Genomic DNA, 24,507 nt, shown 5'->3' on the forward strand with positions numbered 1-24,507 from the left:
CGCGACGAGGCTAGCCTCGCACGTATAATACAGCTCCGATAACCGTTCCGTAGTATAGCATTGCTCAGTCGAATGAGAGCGGCCGTACATATAGTTACTAGCACATGATAGCGGTGAAGGCGGCAGTCGGCGAGTAGCTACTTGAGCTCGTTAACCGAGGCGCGGCAGATGGACTCGACCGAGCAGTCCGCCGAGTGGGAACGAATAGAGCCGTTAGTGCAGGTGAGCGCTCTTGAAGAACGGGAGAAACAAGTCTAGCACGGTACCGTGGAAGAACATGCTAACAAAAATGGGCATTAGTCCTCGCAAAAGCTATCGACGGTACGGACGGTAGCTTGCTAGAAGACCACGACGGGGTCAGGACTAGCGGCCGAGAATGCCATATCCTCACCCAGGGAGTCTGCCTAATATAGCAGCTTCTGGAAACTTGCCTCAGCCTCACTTGCCCTCAAGTCTGCTCTTCCACGCCGCTATAACATTAGTAACTACGTCTTATGTACGCCATCATTATCATAGCATCCCAAGAAAATCCAAACCAGAGCTGTGTTTCTAAACCAAAGGCCGACATAGGGCAAGAGTAAGTTACATGAACCTTCGTAACAAGAAAGTATGCAGCCAACTTGAAAAGATTTATCCTGCCGGACCATGTTTCTGAGGAAGCAAGTACCATATTTACATTTTTCTGGGAGATGAACTAACATCAACCAGATTCATAGACAGCTTCCAGACGAGATGTCGTTCCACAGGGCACATGCCGGCGCTGGGTCGAGACATTTTGGCGCCGACAAGCGCGTGGCCCTTTTCACTGGCGCCAAGGTGAGGTTTAGTCTCCTCGGGGGCCGTGAAGACCGGACGACCCAGCATTCCGAGGCGGGGGCGCCACGACGCAGTCTGTTCTAGGCCAGCTGGATGACGGCGGGGAGACCATTGAAATTGTCGGGGAGGAATTTGGTCGCCTGACTAGGGATAATGATGGGCTTGACGATGATGAAGATGAGGAAGATTTGTAGAAGCTTTCAAGTGCAGCATTTATTCATCTCTACTGCAGCGTTGCTCTTAAGTGGGACATTTCAAGACTGAAAGGAAATCAACAAATACGTTTATATATGTACAGACACATAGTGGAACGGCAGACGTTGGTAAAGCGTGCTGGGCTCGAATAGACTAAAATGAAATAAGAGTAGAATGCATGTTATTAACCCGAGATTATGTTATTATAGCCACAATCGACACAGGTAGCAGGCTGACAGGGAGTGGTATAGTGTTGCTACATAGACATGTGACAAATGAAGTGAGATCCTTGGTTTCTGTTGGCACAAAATCAAAGATCACATACTGTCCGTCATTTTCTTAACCTCGTCCGCCACGTTATACGTAAAGACGGAGTATTGCTTCTTGAACATCACGTTAGGGAAGAAACCTAAGTCCAGTTAGCGGGGCCCGAACATGCCTTCACCGTTGTAGAGAATAGCCTTGAGAGTGGACTTACTCATAATCCATAAAACCCCATACATCAAATATTCCGAGATAGTCCCCTTCTCTCGTTTTGAGTTTTGGATCTTCTGCGCCTCACGTAGTATTTGGGTAACGTGTGGAACACGCAATGCCATATACTGACGTGCAGCCGTCTTGACCAGACTCTTTGGATTCGCCTCAATCTGTTCTTGATCTGCGTTTTGAAGGGAGTGACTGAGAAGCAGCACGAAAGCCTCCGCGTCCTCCAGAGCCTGCGAACATCCCTGACCGGAGGTCGGCGGCAATGCGTGGGCCGCATCACCGACAAGCACGACGCCGTCCCGCTCCCACGTGGGGAGCGGCGGAACAGTCCAAGTAGGCCACATGGTATCCACCTCAAGAGATTGTAGAATTTCTTGAATGACGGGGTCTCCCCAGCCCTTGTGACGTTCTTGTAATTGACGGGTGATCGCGCCTTTGTCTATGGTGGCCGTTGTGGGGCACTCTGACACCTCGTAGGTAGACCACCACGCAAGCCGTTCGCCTGGGTCGGCAATGTGGTGGGGCGAATCGCGATAAGGTGACGATTCAGCACTGTCGGAGAAAAAATAGCCAAAGAACCCATTTCCTCCAAACACAAAGTTCATAGCTCCTTTCTCGACGTGGTCTCGGACCGAACTAGCGCTGATGAAGCCACCGACTCCAACGAGGCCCCTATGTCGGGTTAGACTCGAGAGGGCGCCTGGAAATGATCGAGAGTATCAAGACTGGCAGGGTGATCACTTACTCGTAACGTGGCGGATACGGGTCTTTCTCTGCCTCTGGAAACAAGGCCAGTTTGACGCGGCTTTTCAAGCCATCGGCTCCGATGATCAAATCGGCCTCGATTGGCGGACTTCCATCCACAAATTCGATAGTATTGGGACCGTCCGGATTGGCGACAACTTGAGAAACCCGCTTGATGACGATGTCGTTGTCAGAAACTCGCGTACGGAGAGCTCGCCAGATTGAGTGCCGGCTGCTGGCAACGGTGGACATGGCATGCTCGCTGGCTGCATTGGGAGGGAGAGCGTCGCCCTGATTCGCGCGTACTAAGACTTGGCCGCCTTTGCTCTTCATGATCATTATCGGTGTGACATAACCCCCGCGGACGACATCACGCAAGACCTCCTCATCCAACCGCCTCAAGACGCCGAGACCGTTTGGTCCCACACCTAGGCCACCGCCAACAGTGAGCGTGGCGGAATGCGAGAGACCTTTCGCACGCTCGGAGGGCTTGGTGTCCTTGTTCATGTCATGGGCTTCGTAGATCGTGATGGAATACTGTTTACCAGCTGGCAACGGGTGCAGATGCTTTTTGAGCAGTAAGTAAGTGGCGCATCCGGAGATGCCTCCGCCGATGATGGCTATCTTCATTGCTGTACCAGGCGACAGTTCCCGTCGAATTGCCTCATTTGTATTGATGATTGATGTTGGGTTCAACAACAGGCCGGCAGACTAATAAAACTGTGCAGTGTATTCATCTGGTATTTATGAAATTCTGCCTTCTATTAAAATAGAACGCGCGTCAAAGCCGTGGCGGCTCGAAGGCGGCCTTGGCGCCGGGTTGTCACGGACATCGGCCCCGCATGGAGTCAAAGCGGGGCTGCTCCTACGTTGGCTCTGGGATGGTGCATGGGCCTGCAGCGGAAGGAGATTGAGCTTGGGGTAAGCGGGCTTGACTTTGCGCCGTAGACCGTCGAGGCCTGCGCATTCTGCACGCGCTAGCGCCTAAAGCTAATTGACGATCAGCATCTTTCTAGCACGGCTGCCTGCCAGGCAGCAGGGTAAAATAGTCCCCCACCCACACAACCATTCCCCGACCAACCGACAGGTCCGTGCCTCCCTGTCAATTATTATGAATTCGTAACCCGTTTAAGGAAACGAAAATAAGCTACGAGATTCCTTGAATCTGTTAAAATATCACTCCGTGATGGAATTGTAAAGGATTTAGAGCTTGTAGCAGAACTGGGCTACATCGCGCTGGAGTGCCCCCATTGAATTTGGCCACCCCTTGGCATTAGGAGCCGATATTCTCTTCAAGATGTCGGGCTGCGCTATATAGAGGGCGGAAAATTTTTGATTCGGAGGGGCCGGATCAGGCGAGTTGCTAACAATAATCTATGACGGCTGACTGAAGGCATCATCCGCATGAGTCGGTAAGGAAATACAGTAGCCTAGTACGAGCGTTTCGCCATCGGCAGCCGAGAGACCCGTAAGCTTGATCTATCTTAGCATAAGACTTGTAGTTTCGGGGTACCAGCGACTATCGCGGGATGCCTAGTCTAGCTTACCAGTTTTGGGTGCAACCTACGTCTGGCATGTCACAATGGGGGCACTTCTCGTCCAACTTGAGTTGCGCCGATGCCATAGAGCATCCACGTATCCAGCATGGGCCCGAGGGCTTTCCCTGTTTAACGACTCCAGGCAGCAGCGTATCCCTTAACGAGGCAGATATGGCAAACTGGGTCCGGGTGGGTCAGCCATACTCTAATAAGGAGGCAGTGGCCGCATGAATTTCCTATTTCACGCAAAACCCCAAACAATAACTAGCTCTGATTTACCACTATAGCGACTATCGATAAGTTCCATCACATTCTCGGACTCAAAACGGCCGGCAGCGTCCAGAGATCTCTACTCCGTGGCTTTATCACTACAGAGAAGGTGCAGGCAAGATTGTTGGCGACAATGACTAGTATAATTGCAGATACTTTTGCGGGTGGATTATTCAGGTGATGATGCATGGAAACCAATTCGCTCGTTATCAATAACCAAACTCACACTCCTTTAAATATGGTCGAGGTCAGTTTGCGAAGCCGCCTTGTAACTGTGCAAGACTTGAAGTCATCAAGAAAGCTAATGTGGTAATAATTGGCACGACTAGAGCAGATCTTGCGTGCAGCTTGACTTGAAATAGTAATAGTACCGCATTAAAGGGGACTACAGACCATGAAAGCAGCTTCATGCACTTCTCCATTCGGGACGTAGAACAAACAATGTATTGCTACGTCTTATAGATTCTTCTCACACGAGAGAAGCTAAGCAAGCAGCAAAGCATAGCGTCCAAACTCCTCGTCCTTGAGCAGAAATTCCAACTCGTCCTTCATCAGACTGACCATGAACTCGATTCCACCATGCGGCTTGCGCGGGAAGACGTAGCAGAGGCGGAACTTCAGCAGATTCCTGGTGCTCATCATGGGGCGGTACCCCTCAGGCCGTCCGGCGTTGGCAAAGGGGCCCCTGGCACCAAAGCACAGGTCGTCAGAAACCATGAGCATCGACGAGATGAGCAGGGTGCCGTCAAAGTCGAGGAAGCGCAGGGGCTGCGTGGCCCGGAAGTCAGGCAGGTTGTCGAGCAAGGTGTACGCATCGAGCATGTTGTCGTGGTGCACGTGCAGACCGCAGCTGCGCACCCTCTTGGCCACTGCCGGCAGGCTCGTCGACGGGGCGAGCAGGTCCCCGAGGACCATGCTGGGGCGGTAGTGGAAGTTGAGGTTGCCGAGGTACGTTACTGGCAGCGCGCCGTTCTGGGAGAAGTCGGGGCGGCCGTCGACAGGGATTTGGATCTCTACGCCTCGGTTCTGATCTTCTGACGATGCTTGCAGCGCGGCCGACCGGGCTTTCATCAGCCCTCGCCACATGAGAGCGAGGATGAGATCGTTTCCAGATACCTCGGTGCCGCCGAGCTCCTCGTTGGCTGCCTTCTTCATGGCGGCGAAAGAGCGAGGCGATATGTAGAAGACTTTGGATGTCATGGTCTTCTCTGGCTCGTTGGTGGCCGGGAACATTGCTGGGGGAAGCGACTGAGGACCAGTCTTGTCCCGGGCCACCCCTTCACCATGCTGTTCTGAGGCTACTTCTGCCTTTGGCGACTCGAGCCCGACCAGCTGCCACACCCCTGCATCGATCTGCTCAATAGAGCGACCGCTGCGCTCCTTCTGCCAGATCTTGCCCAACAGCGTCCGGTCAGAGCTTTCCGAGGTCACCTGCACCGGCATGTCCGAGAGCGCAGCCTTCGGCCGCTCATCAGAAGAGTGCAGGTAGCTGCAATGCTGCGACCACACGCCGAGCACGGTGAACATGGCCGTGGCATCGGAAGCAACGTGGATGATGGACGACGCGAGTAAGCACGCGCCAGGGATGAAGTTGGCCTGGGCGACAAAGACCTCCGCTCCGGCATCAATGTCGGCACGGAACGGGGCCCACAGCAACTCCTCGTCTCTGACCGAGTCGATGGGGAAGCCGCGGGCCTTCATGTCAGCATACGCTGGGGCAGTGTCCAACTCGTTGTATCTGAGCTGGTAGGGTGCGGCGTCGACCGCCTCGGCAGCGGCAACGGGTAGATGACGGATCTCGAGCTGGCCGGGACGCCAGCCGGGGGAATCATTGCTCTGCCAGTGAACCTTACCCCCGAGCCATGGCAGTTGTTGAATAGTACGGCGCAGGCCCTCTTGCAGGTCCTTGAACGCCTCCTGGGCTGTGACGCCGTTCTTGAGCTTGAGGTACAGCACACCTCCGGGATATGTCCTCGGGGCAAAATGGTCCAACGGGCCAAGTGGGAGGTGGATGAGGTTTCCGGCCATAGGTTTTGCTAGTCCGTTTGTTGTGCTGCGATAATTTAGATTGAAAGTGTGGAAGGGCTCGACCCAGGTATTGAATCACGTATTGCTGCAAAATTCTACGGACGTTGGAATTTCTTCTCTTTTGCCGGCCTTGTCGTCTTGGGCATTGGTTCACCCATGGTCGGATGTCGGCGCCGGTTGCCGTGAGAAGAACTCACTCCATTGGATTACCATCCCTTGCATGATTACTGGGAGGCACGAGGTGATACTGAAAACGCCGCTGTATTGCGTGTGCGAGTGGTCTGAGAGTGGGACGCAGCGAGGCGCTACCTCGTGTTGGTTCGTGGAAATATTACATGATGGCTTGCAGTCGGTCGGTCCCCTAGCCGTGCAACCTGTCCGTCGAATTATCCACCGTGTTTACTAGGGTCCCAACGTTTGTTGGTTCTGGCAGGCTCCTCGTACGAGCCGAGACCCTGACCTACGGCGACAGGGATGTTGGCCCGACCACTGTTGTGATTCGCCCGAAATACGGCCCTGACGCCGCATATAGAGTTCCCGTCCCTGCCGGATGGCCAGTCACCAAGGATCCCTGCCGCGGGTAATGACAACAACGAGATGCCTGACCGCGGAGAAGGTTGCATTGCAGGATGACAGCCCGCAGGAGGTTGGCACTCGTCGGCACTATCAGTTGGGCAAAAGTGCACTTAAAACAGGCCACTGGCCCCTGGCCAACACGGGGGGGCCAACATCGAGCTCGCTTTAGCTGAAGTAACATTCTGATCCTGCGAGACCGTGTTCCGTGACACTGCAGGACAAGGAACCAGGCTTTGCCTTTCTACCAACCGAAAGCCAGCGTGGAAGGTTTAGCCGGGCTCTGCCTAAAGAGTGGCAGTGACCGCATCGCCCTAATGTGCAAGAATGATGAGAAACCACGGAAGTCGGTACTAGTGGCATTTCATTGGATGCTGGAGGTTGTCATGGTGGGAATACCCCAATGGGGGAAACCCTGGGAGTCCCATCCGTCACATCGCAGCTCGTGTTGCCTTACATGAGAACCATTGGGGACAACTAGTTACTTATCGTTTTCCCGTCTTGGCCTGGCGGTAATCCCAGGAACGCAAGAGTTCCGCGCCCAGGGAAACTACCCTGCGACGCTCCGCGCTCAGTCGGACATGAGCAAGCCATTAGACGAAACCCACCACGATCTCAGTGGACTACACAGACTCATGACGGAAGCGCATGGAGGTCCAAGCTCAGTGGCAGCTATCCTGGGACTTGAATGGAAAGAACGATACAGGGCAGATGGCTGACGAGTATGGAGCCGACCTTGGTAAGAGAATGCTTCATGCACAGTGGGAGCAGGATACAGGCCACGTTCAAGAGACCAATCATGCATGAAGATCGAGATGCTATCATACCACAAATTATAGTCTGATCGTGAGATCTTTGGGGGCTTGCAAGTCGGATGTTCACGTTGTCTTCGACAACGTGAACGAAGATGCCCCGCAGTCTACCGGTCGGCTAAGCAGCCTGCTAAAGATTCTTGGGTTTTCTGTTTATCCTGCCATGTTCCACAAAGACCACCCCAATGATACCCGCACAAGCTAGACCTACAGAGACATGCCACGCCTGAACGAGAGAATTGTTGATCACAGTTAGAGCCGCGTCTTTGACTTGGCCCTCCAGTCCGGCGGTAATGGTGGTCAACCCCTCTGCGGCCAAGGTAGCGGGGTCCACCGCGTGGAGGCCTAGACTTTGTAAGCCCCCTGCCAATTTGTTAATGAATATAGCTTGTGCTATGGGAATAAAGATTGCGCTGGAAATGTCGATCTGAAGCATTAGCAATTTACGGTCCATGCGGTCGGCTAAGTGGCTAGTGATGCACCTACCCGCCCATGAACTGCGAAAACATGATCATGCCAAAGCCGATGGGCATATCAGACTCGGCGAGAACCTTCTGAACAGCTATGGCGGGAGCTTGCCTACTGAATCCGTTCCCAAGGCCATACACAATCTGGCACCCAATCCAGTAAGATGTGGGCGAGTCGAACTTGAATGTGGTGAAGAGCCCCGCGCCGATTGACATGAACACGGTAGCGACAAGCATGAGCGTCCCAACCTGCCCAACATGTGTCAGGAGCAAGCCACCTGCAGCTGTCGTGAAAACCGTCGTCATGACGAGTGGGAGCGTGTTGACCCCAGACTGCAACGCATTGACACCCATGACGCCCTGAAACCAACTGGGTAAGTAGTAGACCAGCACCACAGACGCACCGCTGCTGCAGAACGAGAAGAGGGCTGAGCAGACAACACTGCGCTGGGTAAAGATGGAAGCGGGCAACATGGCATTCTCGCGCTGCCACACCTCAACGCAGAGAAACACGAGACTGAGCACGCCGGAGAGGACTAGCAGCGCAGTGATGCGTGCGTCATTCCATGGATATTGGACTCCGCCCCATTGTAGGGCTAGGAGCAGGCTTGTCACGGACGCGGTGAGTGTCGTGAGGCCGAGGGGGTCGAGAGTCTGCCAGAAGCTGCTGTGCGTTGGTGTCGTCGTGCGTGCGATCGGATTCGAGGGAGAAGGCACGAGCCATAGGAAGACTGCGTATATAACGGCAGCGAAGGGAAGGTTGATGTAGAACTACGCGTGTGATCAAACGTCAGTTACACATTGACAAGTGGGGAAGCTAGACAGTGACTAACATTCCATCGCCACGAGACCGTCTCGGTCAACACACCACCCACTAAAGGTCCGATGGCGATGCCGAGCCCCATTGTAGCCGCAAACATGCCGATCAGTAGGGGTTGGCGTGCCGGCGGCGCAAGGACCGGAGCCAGAGACATGGTAGACACCAGGAGCCCAGAGCAACCCAGACCTGCAATGGCGCGTCCCGCGATGAGGCCGGCGGAGGATGGCGCTGCGCCGCAGACAGCTGATCCAACGACAAACAGTAGCATCGCTGCGCTATGATTCCACCGTACTGGATATCGTGAATTGAGCTTGCCAAACAGCAGCTGCGGCACTGACATGGTCAGAAGGTACACGCTGTTGTACCATCCCACGTCTCCGAGAGAGCCGAACTCGGCAGTGATAGCGGGCACTGCTGTGCCGAGGATCGTGCCGTCCTAGTCAGAGTCGAGGCTAGTCAATCATCATTGCGCTCATCAATCATGATTGAGAAGAATAATCAGAAGAAGGTTACTGACAAGCGAGACCAGCAGGCCCCCGAGACAAAGCGCTGTCATGATGAGCCAAAGTTTGAGGCCAGTCGGGTACGGTGGTGAGCCACCGACCCCATTGTCGCTGTTACTGCCGTTAGGAAAGACCGCGGTTTCGTGCTTAGAGTCGGTGTCTGGGTTTGTTTCTCGAGGCTCGTCTTTGTCCATCTCAGGCGATCGAACCCCTTCTGGGAGACGAGGAGAGACTGCCATGATGGTGGGGCTCCCGACGACGTGCTCGCTTCCACTATCTTGAGACATTGATGCCTGGACTTTGCCTGACTTGGTCGCGAAAAGATTGAAATGGACGACTTTACTTGTGCAGTATGCCCCTGCCCCTTTCGTGTCGCCTCAGGTGCGAGTCTCCCCTGGCGGGCAGACCAATCGATACATGAAAATGCCGACAGCCGTACAAATTGTTGAGTGGGGCATGACTTTCCCGGTGGCAGGTACACATGAGGGATTGCCAACGCACGGTGGATGCAGACCCTTGGCAGGCCAGGGCGGCGGCATGGCTTAGTCAAGTTCTTGTGATCTTCCGGGCCGAGCCGCAGTCCATGCAGGGATATCAACTTGGGCCAGCTCCCATGCAGCCTTGGCCTCCTTTGATCTCAGCGCCGTAGCCGCCCTTGTCAACCAACCCCTGGACATTGCAGATCAAGAGGATTGAGACGTTGGTTGAGGTCGGATGGTCATGCGATACCTACACAACGTAACGAACCGGTCATCCAAATTGACCTGGCCTCGAGTCTCGTTACAGAGGCATCATGCTCAGAACGGGGAATGACAAACAAACGGCAATGCTACCCTGGGGTACGTAAGCCTAGCGTTACGTTCACGGTTGAATGTACCCCTGTTCACCAAGTGCATGCAGAATCCCTGCATTGACCTCACCGTCTAAACGAGGAGCCCCCACATACGCCCGCATCTATACGACTAGGACGCCGTGTCATGCAATGATGGTCTTTGCAGTACATGGGGAGTGACTGGCCAGGACCTGGGGTTGTTGGAATATGCTCGACGTGCTCTGGACCGACATACGGAAAAGAGTCCTGTCAGCAATACGCGCTGGGGCTCGCCACGTCTGGTGCAACCCGAGCCGAGAGGCTTGGGGAGACTGGAGGGCAGCATGGACTTTTCGATAGCTGACAGCGGTTCGAGTCGTGCGGTCACACACGTGCAGTCTCAGAGGATATGAAAAGGCCATGTTCGCGGGCAGACTACTGGAGACCTTGTCGTGTGGACTGTGCCATTTTGGACCTCATTGACTTTTGTCATTTTCCCCATCAACAACACCAACAAAACATGACTGCCAATTCTAGATTAAGAAGTGACTCTCATGTTCCACCAACTCCTTCCAACCCGCCTCTAGACGGCATCTATGTCAATGGATCGGATGAGCCCATGCCCAAGCCTGCGCCCTCCGAGCCCATTGCCATCATCGGCATTGCGTGTCGCTTTGCTGGCGGTGTCGAGTGTCCTGAAGACCTCTGGAACCTCTGTGCCTCTGGGAAGGACAGCTGGTCCTCCATACCGGAAGACAGATTCAATGCGTTAGCATGGTATGATCCTGAGGGCACTCGGGACGGAAGAGTATGTCCTTATAGCATACCAAGCAGTTATGCCGCACGCAAGCACAACACACATCACTTTCTACTGAAAGATGCTGACCCAATTCATGACAGCACAACATCAAAGGCGGATACTTCCTCAATCGCGATGTCTCCCATTTCGACGCCGCGTTCTTCAACCTTCCGGGGGATGTGGCCAGTGTTAGTCTACTGATCTTACCCTTGCATGATGATATCTATCACATGTTCAAAGAACGTGCGAGGTTGACCATTACTACTCTTTTCAGTCCCTAGATCCCCAAATCAGGATGTTGCTGGAAGTGACGTACGAGTCCATGGAAGACGGTAAGATCATCCTCTCTAGCCTTACAAGTGGTCTCGCTTTTCTGACTAAACAATCACCCACACCACAGCCGGGCTCCCCCTTGACAAGCTGGCCGGTTCCAACACGTCAGTGTATACAGGCACTTTCAACAAGGACTACCATGAGATGCAGACGAGTGACCCAGAGATGATGCCCCACTACTTCGCCGCAGGTACTGGTACGGCTATGCTGTCGAACCGCATCTCGTACAGCTTTGACCTGCGCGGCCCCAGTTTCTCCTTGGACACGGGTTGCTCGTCTGGAATGGTGGCCTTCCACCAGGGCTGCGAGAGCATCCGCACCGGGCAGTGCGACATGTCGATTGTGACTGCGGCGAATCTCATGTTGCACCAGGACTCGTTCATTGGGATGTCCAATTTGAGGTGTGTAATCGATCCGACAACGTGTCCTACACTCTTTTCCTGACTGACAACTCCCTCCAAACAACAGTGCCACCGGCGCAGACGGGAGATGCTACGCCTGGGACGCACGAGCAAGCGGCTATGGCCGCGGCGAGGGCGTTGCGTCGCTCATCCTCAAGCCTTTGTCTGCCGCACAGCGTGACGGCGACCAGATCCATGCCGTGATCATCGACAGCGGCCTCAACCAGGACGGAAAGACAACCACCATCTCCTCGCCATCCATGGATGCCCAGGTGACACTCATCCGCGAGTGTTACCAGCGTGCGGGGCTCGACATGGCCGACACAGCCTACGTCGAGGCGCACATGACAGGCACGCCGGCTGGCGACCCCGTCGAGGCGGAGGCTCTCGCTCGGACCTTCGGCGCAAGTCGCCGTCAGAAGAGCAACGACGGGGCAGACGACGTCACTGAGGCTGCTGAGTCGCTGCTCGTCGGCTCAGTCAAAACAAACGTTGGCCACACGGAGCCTGTGAGCGGGTTGGCGGCCATTCTCAAGACCATCTACGTGCTGAAGCACGGCGTGATCCCGCCCAACCTCAACTACGAGACGCCGCACCCGAGCATCCCGCTGCAAGAGTGGCGGCTGCGGGTGCCGACGTCAGTCACTCCCTGGCCGAAGTCCAAGGCGCTGCGCGCCTCTGTCAACAACTTTGGCTATGGCGGCACCAACGGGCACGTCATCATGGAAGCAGCGCCGGCGGCACGCGAAGCTCGGGAGAAGGTCAATGGACAAAGAGATGGGCTCGCAAATGGACACAATGGACTAACCAATGACCACAACGGTTTGGCCAATGGTCACATCGCCAAAACAGCAGAGCAGTCACGGGTGTACGTTGTGAGCGCAAAGGATTCGAGCGCCGTCAAGTCCATGGCTGCCAACCTTGCCTCGTTCCTGCGCAAGGCTCTCAAGCAGCATGCCAGCATCCCTCAAGATGATGCTGCCAAATCCGGCGAGGAAGGCGCAATGCTGGCCTTGCCTAACTCGTCAGACCTCGCGTACACTCTGTCGGAAAGACGCTCACTGCTTCCCTGGGTGATTGCCGTGCGCGCTTCCAATCTCGAGGAGCTGGCCGACCGGCTGGAGGATCCAGTGTACAACAGGCCTGCACACTCCAGCAAGCGGGCCGCCCGGATCGGCTTTGTGTTCAACGGGCAGGGTGCCCAGTGGCATGCCATGGGCAGAGAGCTGATCTTTGCCTACTCAGAGTTCGAGCACGGTGTCCGGCGGGCAGAAGAGGCGTTGAAGGATCTTGGAGCAGGCTGGTCACTATATGGTGAGTGATGTTATCCTCCCGCATTTACGACGAACCCATGGGTCTTTGGTGTCGTCTTTCCCACATCATCAAGAACAATGGCTTACACACACATCGACAGACGAGCTCACCCTTCGTGACGAGACGACCACACGCGTCTCGGACGTCGACCTTAGCCAGTCAATGACGGTCGCCGTGCAGATCTGCCTGGTCGACCTGCTACGGTCGTGGGGCATTCATCCCACGGCCATGACGAGTCATTCCAGTGGCGAGATCGCGGCGGCGTATGCCGCGGGCGCCGTGTCGTTCCGGGAGGCTCTCGGCATTGCGTACTGCCGTGGTGCAGTTGCTCTCGAGTATCTCTCGAAGCACCATGACCAACCATGCACCGACGGTTCTGTAGAGGCCGAGAAGCAACAGCAGAAGCAGGGCGGCATGCTGGCTGCAGGCCTTAGCGCCGAAGCTGCCGAGGAATACGTCGTCGCCGTCAACAGCAGCACCGTTGATGGCGAGTTGAGCCCATCCAAAGCGCTCGTGGCGTGCATCAACAGTCCCACAAGTGTCACGCTGTCCGGCGACGTGGTCGCGATCGAACAGCTCGCGACCAAGCTGAACGACGACGGCGTGTTCAACCGCCGCCTCAAAGTCCCCATGGCGTACCATTCGCATCACATGCTGGATCTTGCGGCCCAGTACACAGAGATGCTTAGGGACATCCTCCGGGATGATGACCATCATCATCTCGAGACGGAGCACAAGGACATACTGTTCTCGTCCCCCGTGACTGGTGGATTGCTGCACCCAAACACGGCCAGGAAGACCCTACGAAGGCCCGAGCACTGGGCGCTGAACATGACCAACCCAGTGCTCTTCAGCCAGGCCTTCGAAGACATGTGCTTCGGCTCGACGCCCGAAGACGCGGCTCCAGGCAGCGGCAACCCGTCCAAGCCGCAACAGGCAAACGTCGACGTGATCCTTGAGATCGGCGCGCACAGCACGCTGTCTGGTCCGATTCGGCAGATCCTCAAGGCCCGCGGCGGCAACACAGACCTACCGTACGTCTCGTGCCTCAAGAGGCCCGTCAGCGCCGTCGAGACTATGCAGAGTCTCGTCTGCAGTCTGATCGGGCACGGATACCCCGTGTCTCTGTCTGCTGTGAACTCTCCCGCCACTGCTACCACTGTCACTGCCGTTGCGGACCACAAAACACCAGACACGCAGCAGCACCAGGGACAGCATCAGCAGCACAAATTCGTCACCGGCCTCCCAGCATACCCCTGGAACCACGCGTCACGGTACTGGGTCGAGCCGCGGATCAGCAGGGAGCTCAGACACCGTGACCTCCACCAAAGGGACGGAGCAGCAGCAGAAGCAGCGCGCCCGCACGAGCTCTTGGGCACACGCATGCCCGGCACAGCAGGCAACAGTCCAACGTGGCGCAACCTGCTGCGCCTCGCAGACGTTCCGTGGCTGCAGCACCACCAGGTCGACTCCCAGATCGTGGTTCCCGGCGCAGCATACCTCTCCATGGCGATCGAGGCGATCCGCCGCCTGCTGCCGGGAGGTGTGTCGGAGGCCGGGACCGGGGGTTACAAGCTTCGGAACGTTGAGATCATGAACGCCCTCGTGGTTCCTGACGGCAGCAGCAGCAGTAGCAGTGCTTCCTCGGTGGAGACGCAGCTCACTCTGCGCAAGTGCGATGACAAGGTGCTCGACCACCAGGGCTGGTACGACTTTGAGGTGTCGTCGCTGGGGCCGAGCAGTAGTAGCTGGGTTGAAAACTGCCGCGGTGGCATTGCCCTGGAGAAGGCCGATGTCGTCAAGGTGTGCACTGCGATCGACGTCGTGGTGCCCGACGAGCGGACGTATCTCGACAGCGACAACCGTCTTGATGCCGCCAGTGGCGGCAGTGACGGCGAAAAGCAGCGGCAGCAGCACCACCGCAAGGTCGACCTCGACGCCATGTTCGCGGACCTGCGCGAGCGCGGAATCCACCACACCCCTCCCTTCCAGAACCTCACGGATAGCACAGCCGCGTCGTGCCGGGCCGTGACCAACCTGGTCATCCCGGATCTGGCGTTCTCGTCGTCCTCATACATGATACACCCGACGACGCTCGATTCCATTTTCCTCGCCACGTACAGCAGCCTGCCGCAAGACATGGATGGGGACGTCATGGTACTGCCGCGCTCGATACGCTCCATGTACGTCCCGCGAGACCTGGGCCGGGAGGGCGGCGACAAGCTGGTCGCGTTCACCGAGCTGACGAGGTCGAACCGGTGGGGTTGCACGTCGAATGCCATCGTTGTGAACAAGACCAAGGACGACGACGTCGACAAGAATGGAGAAGCGGCTGTCGAACAGGAGCAGCAGCAGAACCTGCAGAAGAAGAAGAATGCCGTGTTCCAGATGAAGGGCTTCTTTGGCCAGGCTGTCTTGCGTCACTCGTCTCGTGCTGTGGGCGGCAACGAGGACGACCAGGAGCAGGGCGGCATGTGTGCCAAGAGCTGCTGGGAGCCCGACATGCTGCACAACATCCCCGCGTCCTTTGCCGAGTCGATGCGCGTCGAGCTCGAAGAGTCCGAGGCCGTCACGGAGCGGCGCATCGTCCTGGCGTCGTTCTACCTAATCCATGACGCCGTGGTGGAGCTCGAGCGCCGGATCGAAGCAGGCACGACATCCCCTGCCTCCTGGCCGTGGCACCACCAAAAGTTCTTTGCCTGGATGCAAGGGGTCGTGGAGCGCGCCGACCGCGGCGAGCTGGGCTCCGGCAGCGAGCAGTGGAAGTCGCGGTCGCGCGGGATGCAGCAGATGCTGATAGACGAGATGTGCGCAGACCAGGACCCGTCGGGCCACCTGGTGGCGCGCGTGGGCGAGAAGCTGGCGGCCATTGTGGCGGGCGACGTTACCTCGCCGCTCGAGCTCATGATGGAGGGCGGCCTCCTGCACGAGTACTACGAGCACACGGGCGTGCTCACGACGCGCACGTACCGCCACCTTGGGCGCGTCGCGGAGCTCTTTGCCGTCAAGAACCCCGGGGCCCACGTCCTCGAGATCGGAGGCGGCACGGGCGGCGCGACGCGAACGGTACTCGAAGCCTTCGCGGCCAAGCGAGAGGCCGGGCTCGGGGGCTCGCTGATCGGCAGCTACACGTTCACCGACATCTCGTCGGGCTTTTTCCCTGCGGCCAAGAAGAAGCTTGAGGCGTGGGGCAGTGTCGTCCAGTTCCGGCAGCTCGACATCGAGCAGGATCCCGCGCTGGCTGCTGGCCCCGGCCAAGACGGAGACGCAGAGTACAGCCAGCCGCTCCGGGCGGGCGGGTATGACCTCATCGTGGCGTGCGGCGTCCTGCACGCGACCAAGAACCTGACGACGACCATGACGCACGTGCGCAAGCTGCTGAAGCACGGCGGCAAGCTGCTCATGATTGAAATGACCCGCGACCGGCTCACCGAGCAGCTCATCTTCGGCACGCTGCCGGGTTGGTGGCTGGCCGAGGAGCCGTACCGGCAGGGCCGGGGACCTAACGCGTCTGTCGCGGAGTGGGACGCGGTGCTCAAGGAGGTCGGATTCGACGGCGTGGCCTTTGAGAAGTACGACTTTGAGGAGGAGGAGTTTCAGCACACCAACGTCCTGCTGTCGACGGCGATTGAGCCGTCCAGGCGCGTAAGGGGTCCCATCTCCATCGTGCATCGTCACCCAGTGGGCGAAGCCGGCAGCGACAACAAGAGCAGTGCATGGACGCACAAGCTCATTGACGAGATTGAGAGCAAGACGGGCATCCGGCCCATCGTCGAGAGCCTAGAACAGGCGGCCGGAAATGCCGCCAGCGCCCGGGAGAGCGATGGGCGCGAGGACATGGTATACATCATGACGGCGGAAATGGAGCAGCCGCTCACGGCAGACATGGACGAGGCGACATTCGGCCTGGTGCGCAGGCTGTTGCTCAACACCCGGGGCGTGCTATGGCTCAGCTGCTCAAGTGCCATGGACGGCCTGGGCGACCCGGCGTTTTCGGCGACGCAGGGCCTACTGCGGACACTGCGCCACGAGGACAGCTCGAGCCGGTGTGTGCATCTCGACTTTGCCCGCGGCGGCGGCGGCGGCAGTGGTGATGACGGCAATGTGTGGCGGGACGACCAGGTGGCGCACGTTGTGCATGTGCTGGCGGAGAGCTTTACGGAAGGCGTCGACGCGGCCGACGTCGAGTGGGAGTACGCGGCCCGGGGCGGGGCGCTGTATGTGCCCCGGATCTACCCGGACAAGGTCCAGGACGCCGCAGCCCTCGCCCAGTCCGACGGCCCCACCTTGGCGCCGGAGCCGGAGCTCTTCCGCCAGCCCGGCCGGCCGCTTCAGTGCATGACGGCCAAGACGGGCCTGCTGGGCGACATGTTCTGGACTGACAAGGCCGGCATCACCGGGGTGCCAGTGCCGGCCGGCATGGTCGAGGTCGAGGCGCGCGCGTTCGGCATCAACTTCCGGGACGTGATGCTGGGGCTCAACCAGCTCGACAACTCGCTCGTCGGCCACGAGGCGGCGGGCATCGTGACACGGCTGGGCCCCGGCGCCGGCGAGGCCAGCGGGCTGGCGCTGGGCGACCGCGTGTGCGTGCTCCCTTGGGGCATGTATGCCAGCACCGCCCAGGCCGACTGGACCAACGTGTGCAAGATCCCCGAGGGCATGTCGTTTGAGGACGCGGCCTCGATCCCGCTGACGTACGTGACGGCCTACAACGCCCTCGTGCAGATTGCGCGCATGCAGCCGACGGACTCGATCCTCATCCATGCGGCCACGGGCGGCGTCGGCCAGGCCGCCATTGTGCTCGCCCAGCACTTTGGCGTCGCCACGCGCAACATGTACGTGACCTGCAGCTCCGAGGCCAAGCGCCGCCTGCTCGTCGACGAGTACGGCATCCTGCCGCACAACATCTTCTCGAGCCGCGACACGTCCTTTGTGCAGGGCGTCATGGCCGCCACGCGAGGCCGGGGCGTCGACATTGTGCTCAACTCGCTCTCGGGCGCGCTGCTGGGCGCCTCGTGGGACTGCGTGGCGCGCTTCGGCCGGTTCCTCGAGATCGGCAAGGTCGACCTCGAGGCCGGCCGCGGGCTCGAGATGACGCCCTTTGGCCGGTGCGCCGTCTACGCGGGCGTCGACATCCTGCAGCTCGGCCGCTACGACGGCGCCCTCATGCGCGACGCCCTGCTCAACAGCGTCCGCATCTGCCACGAGCGCAGCCTCGCCAGTGGCGGCGCGAAGAGGCCCGCCGTGCCCATCACCGTGTTCCCCATTGCCGACATGGAGCGCGCAATGCGCCAGATGCAAGGCGGGTCGCACATGGGCAAGCTCGTCCTGGTCCCGGGCGAGGGCGACATGGTGAGAGTCGTCTCGCGCCCGCAGCCCGTCTCGCTGGCCAACCCGGACGCGACATATCTCATCGTGGGCGGGCTGACGGGCATCGGGCAGGCCATTGCAGAGTGGATGATGGTGGAAAAGGGCGCGCAGAACCTCGTGCTCGCCTCGCGCAACGCGGCCTCGCACCCGGACGCGGGCAAGATGCACGAGATTGCCTGCAGGCGTGGTTGCAACCTGGCCATCCGCGACTGCGACATCGCGGATGAGCAGAGCCTGGTCGCACTGCTTGCCGAGTTCTCCTCTTCACCTTCGCTTCCACAAGAAGGGCAGGGAGAACCCCAAGCCAAGATGATGCCGCCGATCCGCGGCGTCGTCAACGCAGCCATGGTGCTCGACGACACGGTCTTTGAGCGCATGACCTACGCCCAATGGACCCGCGCCGTCCGCCCCAAGATCGCAGGCAGCTACAACCTCCACAAGCACCTCCCCTCCGACCTGTCCTTCTTCATCCTCCTCTCCTCCCTGACCGGCGTGGCGGGCCACACGTCCCAAGCCAACTACGCAGCAGGCAACACGTTCCAGGACGCACTAGCCCGGCACCGCACCGCGCACGGGCAGGCCGCGGTGTCGCTGGACCTGGGCGCCGTCGAGTCCGTGGGCTACATTGTCGAGCAGATGGAGAAGAACAAGGACGGCAGCGTCAGCGACAACGTGCGCGACCGCTTCGCGAGCAAGTTTGGCTTCAGCTCCATCGGGCTCGACGTCGTGCTGCGGCTCGTCGAGCAGGCTATCCGCGACCCGCTCCGCGCGAGGCCGGACTTGAGCCAGGTCATTGTCGGGCTGTCCGAGATTGCCGGCGGCAACAACAAGGATAAGAAGAAGAAGGAGAATGGTCGTCAGTCTGCAGAGCAGGACTACGCTGCCGCCAGACGTGATCGCAGATTCGGCACCCTGGCGCTCGCGGACCGGCGAGACTTTGACGGCGCGCAGAACAAGTCCTCATCTGCCGCGGGGGGCAAGAGCCGGAGCAGTAACCCCACGGCGGCCTTGATACAGGCTCTGACCAACCTGGCCAGTGGCGGTGACAACAACAACAGCAACAATGACAGCACGCTCATCATCAGCGCGGCAACAGCGCTCCTGACAAAAGCCATCGGCGCAAAGGTAGCCGAGATCTTCAACCTCATTCCTGCCCCCACCACCACCACCACCGCCCCTGGCGACAACGAAACAAATGGAGACGAGGCCACAGCAGAAGCAGCCGTAGTCGACCCTTCCCTCCCGCTCTCGCACTACGGCGTGGACTCGCTCGTGGCCGTGGAGCTGCGCAACTGGCTCGGCAACGCGGCAAAAGCTAAAGTCACCATCTTTGAGATCCTCCAGAGCGCGTCTATCGCCGAGTTTGCGGGCGTCGTGGCGGGGAAGAGCGATTTGGTCGCCGCGGCGGTGGCTGCCAGCGCCGGTAGTGGTGCTGCTGCGTAGAGATCGGGAGAGGGAGAGGAAAGAGAAGCCATGTATGACCAAGCTGCGAAAGTGAAAATCCCAGGGTGGAAACGTGTGGACATGTCTAAATGAGCAGAGGAACAGACCTGTACGGAAATCCGAAACGTGCTCCAAGGCAATCTATGGGATAACTGCGCTCACATGCCCCAATGTGTTCGTGATCAACGACATATCCTTCCCACCGACTAGGCACTCTTGAAGCTCAAGGGTTCCTATTTCCACTAGTCAAGTCAAGCAATGTCAAATGCAGATCACAGGCAGGCAGGATAGGATAACTCAAGCAAAGCTGGATCTATAGGAATGTCCTCGAACCAATGACCTGTTACGTTCTGGTCATCTTCTATCCTTCTCCTTTTGCCTCCGCTACTTTCAAGTACCTCAAGGTTTTCACCCGAGGGTAATGCTTCGTTACATGAACGCTTCTGCCCTATATCAGCTGTGATGGAAGCTGCCACTTCCACCGGCAATGCTGAGTGACATGTTGTAGCATGCTCTTTGCACATCGTATCCTGTAATCAACCTGTTGTCCTGACAAAGAGCACAGTGAAACGGTTGACAAAATAGTCCGGATTTTTTGTGAGCCGCCATGTGCCTCCCAAAGGGCCTCCCGCGGATGAATGACTTTTTGCAAAGCGGGCACGAGAGTGTGGGAGATGGGGACGCGCGGGCCTCGTGCCACAGCCGCAGCTCTTGTGGCACCATTGGAGCATTGCTCTTGCCGTGAAATGTCTCCACGTGATTGCTCCACGCCAGGGCGCCCTCGATTGTGCAGGCTGGGCGGCCGCAGCGTTGACACTCCGGACATGGAAATGGTTGAAGGAATGAGGTAGGTAGATGGCGCCGTTTATGGTGGCGAGAAAGGCTAGAGCGGTTTATACAAACCTCACGGCACAAAAGGCACGTGGAGGTTGGAGAATCCGAGGCTGTGATAGCCTTCACCACTATGCAGTCTTTGATATCGGAGCTGGGTAGCCCTGTTTCTTCATGAGTTGCTTCGCGAGAACGCCGTGACATATTGTTTCGAAGACAGCCGACAAGTAATGTTGCTAGCGACTGCTGCCTCTCATCGAGCTGAGCCAAGGCGTCTTCTTCCTCGCGTATGAAAACTCCGACCTGTGTCACTGGAGTCATCTGTGCTTTTCGAGAACTGCGAAGGGCATCAGTGGGGAGCCCGTGTCCACGCCTGCGGTCCACTTCTGTGAAATAGATCTCTCGGAGTTCTTCTACCCTCAGGTAGGTTAACTGGTCGATGACCCGCTGGATGGCTCCAGTAATCGACCTTTGCGCGTTCTTCTCGGTGGTCTCCCCGAGCTGACGGTATAAGCTCTGGATGTCTCTTCGCTGCTCCCATTCGATCAAGTCTCCAGGCAGAGGATCAACGGGAGCTCCCTCATCTCGAGTTAAGGAAGCATTGCTTAGCACCCGAAATAGCTTCTCATCACTAGGGTCGCCCTTGTTTCCGAATGTAATGTTAGACAAGTTTATTCCGAGGTGGCGAGGTTGATAGCTGTGCTCAAACATATCTGCTGAGTGTGATAGAATGTAGTTCCGTAAGGATGGCTGGAGCGCACCTATTGCTGGAGTGAGCAACCGTTCGCATAGAGTTCTTGAGTTGAGACCGAAAAGGAAGTGGTCATACCATTGAGTCGATTGGCTGCGCCGACCCTTATTGAATAGGGTCGAAGCTTCTATCTCAATCCCGCAACTAATAAGGTCCGATTCCAAATCTTGCCCATCAACTCCTGTGCCAATGGGATAATCTGCTTATCAAGAATTCCTTCCTTTAGAGGAAGTGGAAGATAGTCGACATTATCTAGGAGATGTGGCTCAAAGAGAAGCTACTCCATAGTCTAATACCCAGCCTCGAAGGCATCGTCCGCGATTGCACGAGCGACAAGTTGGCTCAGCAAACAGAAGACACGACATGGCACAAACGTGATACTGAACTCTATTCTGGTAAACAGATAGTACGTCAGTGCTTGAGCTAGATGGGAAAACGACTCGGTACTGACTTGTTGTCTTGGTTGCGTTGTATTCGCTTGCTGTGGATGATGAGAATATGCGCTACGAGCCTGGAATTCCTCCGGTCGTCCGGGTCTCTAACAAGAGAGAAACGGACCTGGCTGTATGGTAGCCCGAACAAAGAGGAGTTCCGAAAGCCAGTAATCCCGGCTAATAGCACGTAGACATGAAAGGCCACCCGCTTTGCAGGAGATATGTCGATGTCACCTGACCGAGTCCAAAGAGTGATGAGCCAGACCGCGATATCTTCCGCAGTGGCCTGTTGCTTCACAAACGTCTGTTCGAGAGTGAGTTTGTACTTCTCGGCCATCGGCCCTGCAATCCACTATACAAGCATAAGCATCAGTATAATACAGGATACATGGGGTTGCCAAAGGCTAACCGACGCTTACCCGTGAGATATCGGCTACTGGCCCTGTCTTGTCCTTCTCCTTGAACGCCAACCGCCACTTGCCCCGGTTCTCACGATCTGACTTGCGCTTTTTCAATAGCACAGTCTCGTCGGCTCCAACAACTAATCGTTTCCAAATCTCGTCGATCGTGATAGCACTTTTGACTACGCGCTTCCACTGCCGATCTTCTGGTCCGAGGCAAACCTCCCACCTCTCGGAATTCTTGACATACCATTGAAGGAACATCTTGCAATTGGATTTCGCAAGATCGTCGTCTAGGCACATGCCTAGCCATATGTCATCGGGATTGATCAGATCGGTCCGCTTCTTCTTCCTGTACGTCAAGAAAGAAGCCGGAAGCCTTTAACGATGTTACCGATAGTAGTAGGTAAGGCCTTCACTAGGGTCGCGATCTTCCGGTAAGAAAGACCGCTTAAAGAAGCGGTATAAATAGCGGCTTTTTTCTTAGGTGTGAAGTCTGCCCTAGGCGCGCGCCTTCGGCCTACGTCCTTGAGAAACGATTCCATAATAGCTTTAAAACCGCGGTTATGGTGGTGCAAAAGAAAAAGAGTTACGATTTCGACCATTGCGCGCGCGCGTTGCGTTCCGGTGGGGTGTCCAGATTCGGGTGGGCCCCGACTGCACGCAGGGTTTCCCCGCTCCCCGCATCTCGCTTGCCGAATTCGCTGCCCAGGTGTCTCCTAGTAAGTCAAAGCTATTCACGCTCTTCGGCCTCGTATGTAATTTTATCGCTAACGCCATCAACCAACAGTGACCCTCGTTGAAGTCGGTCAAGCCATGAGCCAATCCACTCAGGCTGGTGGAGGCAAGGCGCGCCGTGTTCTAGCCAGGCTGTCGGGTGTTTTCCCCTCGCGACGGGCCGTTCCTGATGAAGCTCCCGCACCAGCGGCACTACCACATACATTCAAGAGTCTTTGGCTCACAGCCAACAACGCCCCGCTGTGGAACAAAGCGCTGTCGAACTTAGCAGACGGATTGGAACCAACGGACAAGGACAGGTATGCAGAACTGCAGGGGACAGAGAACATGCGGCGGACATCTGCACACAAAAGCTTGGACGACCTCCTCAGCCTGGTCAGTGCAAGACCGGAGGAGAGGGCAGTCGTACAGAGGTTGAAGCGGTATCTCACAGTCGTCCGTGGGCCAGTAATGACTTTCGCTGCCCTGGATCCACACAAAGTTGCGCCGCTGGTCTGTGCTTGCGTCTTCTTCGCCATCGACGTAAGTATTCTCGAACTGAGCCTATCAGTCGGAAAGACACTGACCGCAAAGTGATATAGACTGCCTTCGACAACCTTTCTGACGAGGAAAAGGCAAAGATGCGAAACATCCTCTTCGAATGCACTATTGCTATCAACGAGTGGATATCTTTCGAGTCTTATTACCCAAAAAAGGCTCACCAAGCAATCCAGAATGAAGTGCGTTCATTAGAGGGTAGGCTCGTGGGCCAATACCTCCTGGCATTACGACTGCTGTGCGATGTGATGCTCTCGCGCAATGGCACGTGGGGTAAACGAGCAGGTCAGTACCTTCTGCCAATCGCAAGCCTTGACACTGACGATGATCTGGTGGGACAGGCGACAAAATCACGAACAAGATCCTTGAGTATGATGCCCGCTTGTCCGCCTTGAAGGACCACAAGATGAAATGGGCAAGCGACAAGAAGCTCATGGAAGAGAAACTTGCCAACGAGAAAGACCTCAAAGACGTACTTGATTGGTTTCGAGTTAAAGGTAGAATTGACCCCGAGCAGACCTTGAATGCTATTGAGACAAAGGTGACGTCTCGTCGAATCCATCAGGATTGCGCAAAGTGGATTCTGGAAGCCTCGAATTTCAAATCATGGTTCGGCTTTAGAGATCCTGGGCAAGGGGGCAATGCGGCTACCGAGCCTTTCCTCTGGGTCAAAGGTCCGTTGGGCACAGGCAAAACAACGATCATGTAAGAACCATCACCAACTCGTGAATGACTGGGGAGGGCGTGTCTACTAACACAGAAGTAGGTATCGCATGGCCTCGACACTACAGGCCATAGCCGAGAACTACCAATCCCCGGATGACGGGCCGACTGAGGGTGACTTGCCGCGCAACACGCTGCGAGTGATCACATACTTCTGCTCGAAGGGCGCGAACTACTCCATCATCATCCATGCCTTGGCCAGGAAGCTGGCTCTCCTGCCGGATCTCACGCTCGACAAACATGCATTGGAATTCCGCAGCTGGTATAGTCGCCCTGGGTACTGGGATGAACCCGAAGATGAAGCGATCGAAAGGTTTATAGAAAGAGTTCTGGAAGACCATGCGGATACGACCGACTTTGTCTTCCTCA

At 57.0% G+C, this 24,507-nt stretch overlaps 6 protein-coding genes across 6 annotated transcripts; 1 reads left to right on the plus strand and 5 right to left on the minus strand.

The window, feature by feature from the left end:
• Positions 1-1,134: 1,134 nt before the first annotated feature.
• Positions 1,135-2,941, minus strand: B0I36DRAFT_385263 (uncharacterized protein). Its single transcript, XM_046161056.1, has 3 exons — positions 2,243-2,941; positions 1,490-2,169; positions 1,135-1,420 (listed from the first exon to the last, which is right to left on the minus strand). The coding sequence occupies exons 1-3, from the start codon at positions 2,869-2,871 to the stop codon at positions 1,329-1,331; spliced, it is 1,401 nt and encodes a 466-aa protein (XP_046009987.1). The 5' UTR covers positions 2,872-2,941; the 3' UTR covers positions 1,135-1,328.
• Positions 2,942-4,043: 1,102 nt separating this feature from the next.
• B0I36DRAFT_136085 (uncharacterized protein) lies at positions 4,044-4,312 on the minus strand. Its single transcript, XM_046148288.1, has one exon. It carries the CDS (start codon positions 4,236-4,238, stop codon positions 4,086-4,088), a length of 153 nt encoding a protein of 50 aa, XP_046009988.1. The 5' UTR covers positions 4,239-4,312; the 3' UTR covers positions 4,044-4,085.
• A 220-nt stretch (positions 4,313-4,532) lies between these two features.
• Positions 4,533-6,077, minus strand: B0I36DRAFT_350756 (uncharacterized protein; the record flags this gene model as incomplete). The annotated part of the gene is made up of 1 exon (XM_046156943.1): positions 4,533-6,077. One exon carries the CDS (start codon positions 6,075-6,077, stop codon positions 4,533-4,535), a length of 1,545 nt encoding a protein of 514 aa, XP_046009989.1.
• Positions 6,078-7,592: 1,515 nt separating this feature from the next.
• Positions 7,593-9,305, minus strand: B0I36DRAFT_375217 (major facilitator superfamily domain-containing protein; the record flags this gene model as incomplete). The annotated part of the gene is made up of 4 exons (XM_046160344.1): positions 7,593-7,875; positions 7,949-8,700; positions 8,763-9,185; positions 9,267-9,305. 4 exons carry the CDS (start codon positions 9,303-9,305, stop codon positions 7,593-7,595), a joined length of 1,497 nt encoding a protein of 498 aa, XP_046009990.1.
• A 1,377-nt stretch (positions 9,306-10,682) lies between these two features.
• B0I36DRAFT_412585 (uncharacterized protein) lies at positions 10,683-19,979 on the plus strand (the record flags this gene model as incomplete). Its single annotated transcript, XM_046161973.1, has 11 exons — positions 10,683-10,871; positions 10,964-11,050; positions 11,137-11,194; positions 11,263-11,596; positions 11,664-12,357; positions 12,454-12,910; positions 13,011-14,071; positions 14,132-14,225; positions 14,259-15,220; positions 15,284-19,316; positions 19,500-19,979. The coding sequence occupies 11 exons, from the start codon at positions 10,683-10,685 to the stop codon at positions 19,721-19,723; spliced, it is 8,193 nt and encodes a 2,730-aa protein (XP_046009991.1). The 3' UTR covers positions 19,724-19,979.
• A 1,615-nt stretch (positions 19,980-21,594) lies between these two features.
• Positions 21,595-22,404, minus strand: B0I36DRAFT_364435 (uncharacterized protein; the record flags this gene model as incomplete). The annotated part of the gene is made up of 3 exons (XM_046158964.1): positions 21,595-21,697; positions 21,757-22,091; positions 22,159-22,404. 3 exons carry the CDS (start codon positions 22,402-22,404, stop codon positions 21,595-21,597), a joined length of 684 nt encoding a protein of 227 aa, XP_046009992.1.
• Positions 22,405-24,507: the final 2,103 nt, after the last annotated feature.

Source organism: Microdochium trichocladiopsis, assembly GCF_020744255.1.
Source record: "Microdochium trichocladiopsis strain MPI-CAGE-CH-0230 chromosome Unknown B0I36scaffold_7, whole genome shotgun sequence".
Classification (NCBI taxonomy): domain Eukaryota; kingdom Fungi; phylum Ascomycota; class Sordariomycetes; order Xylariales; family Microdochiaceae; genus Microdochium; species Microdochium trichocladiopsis.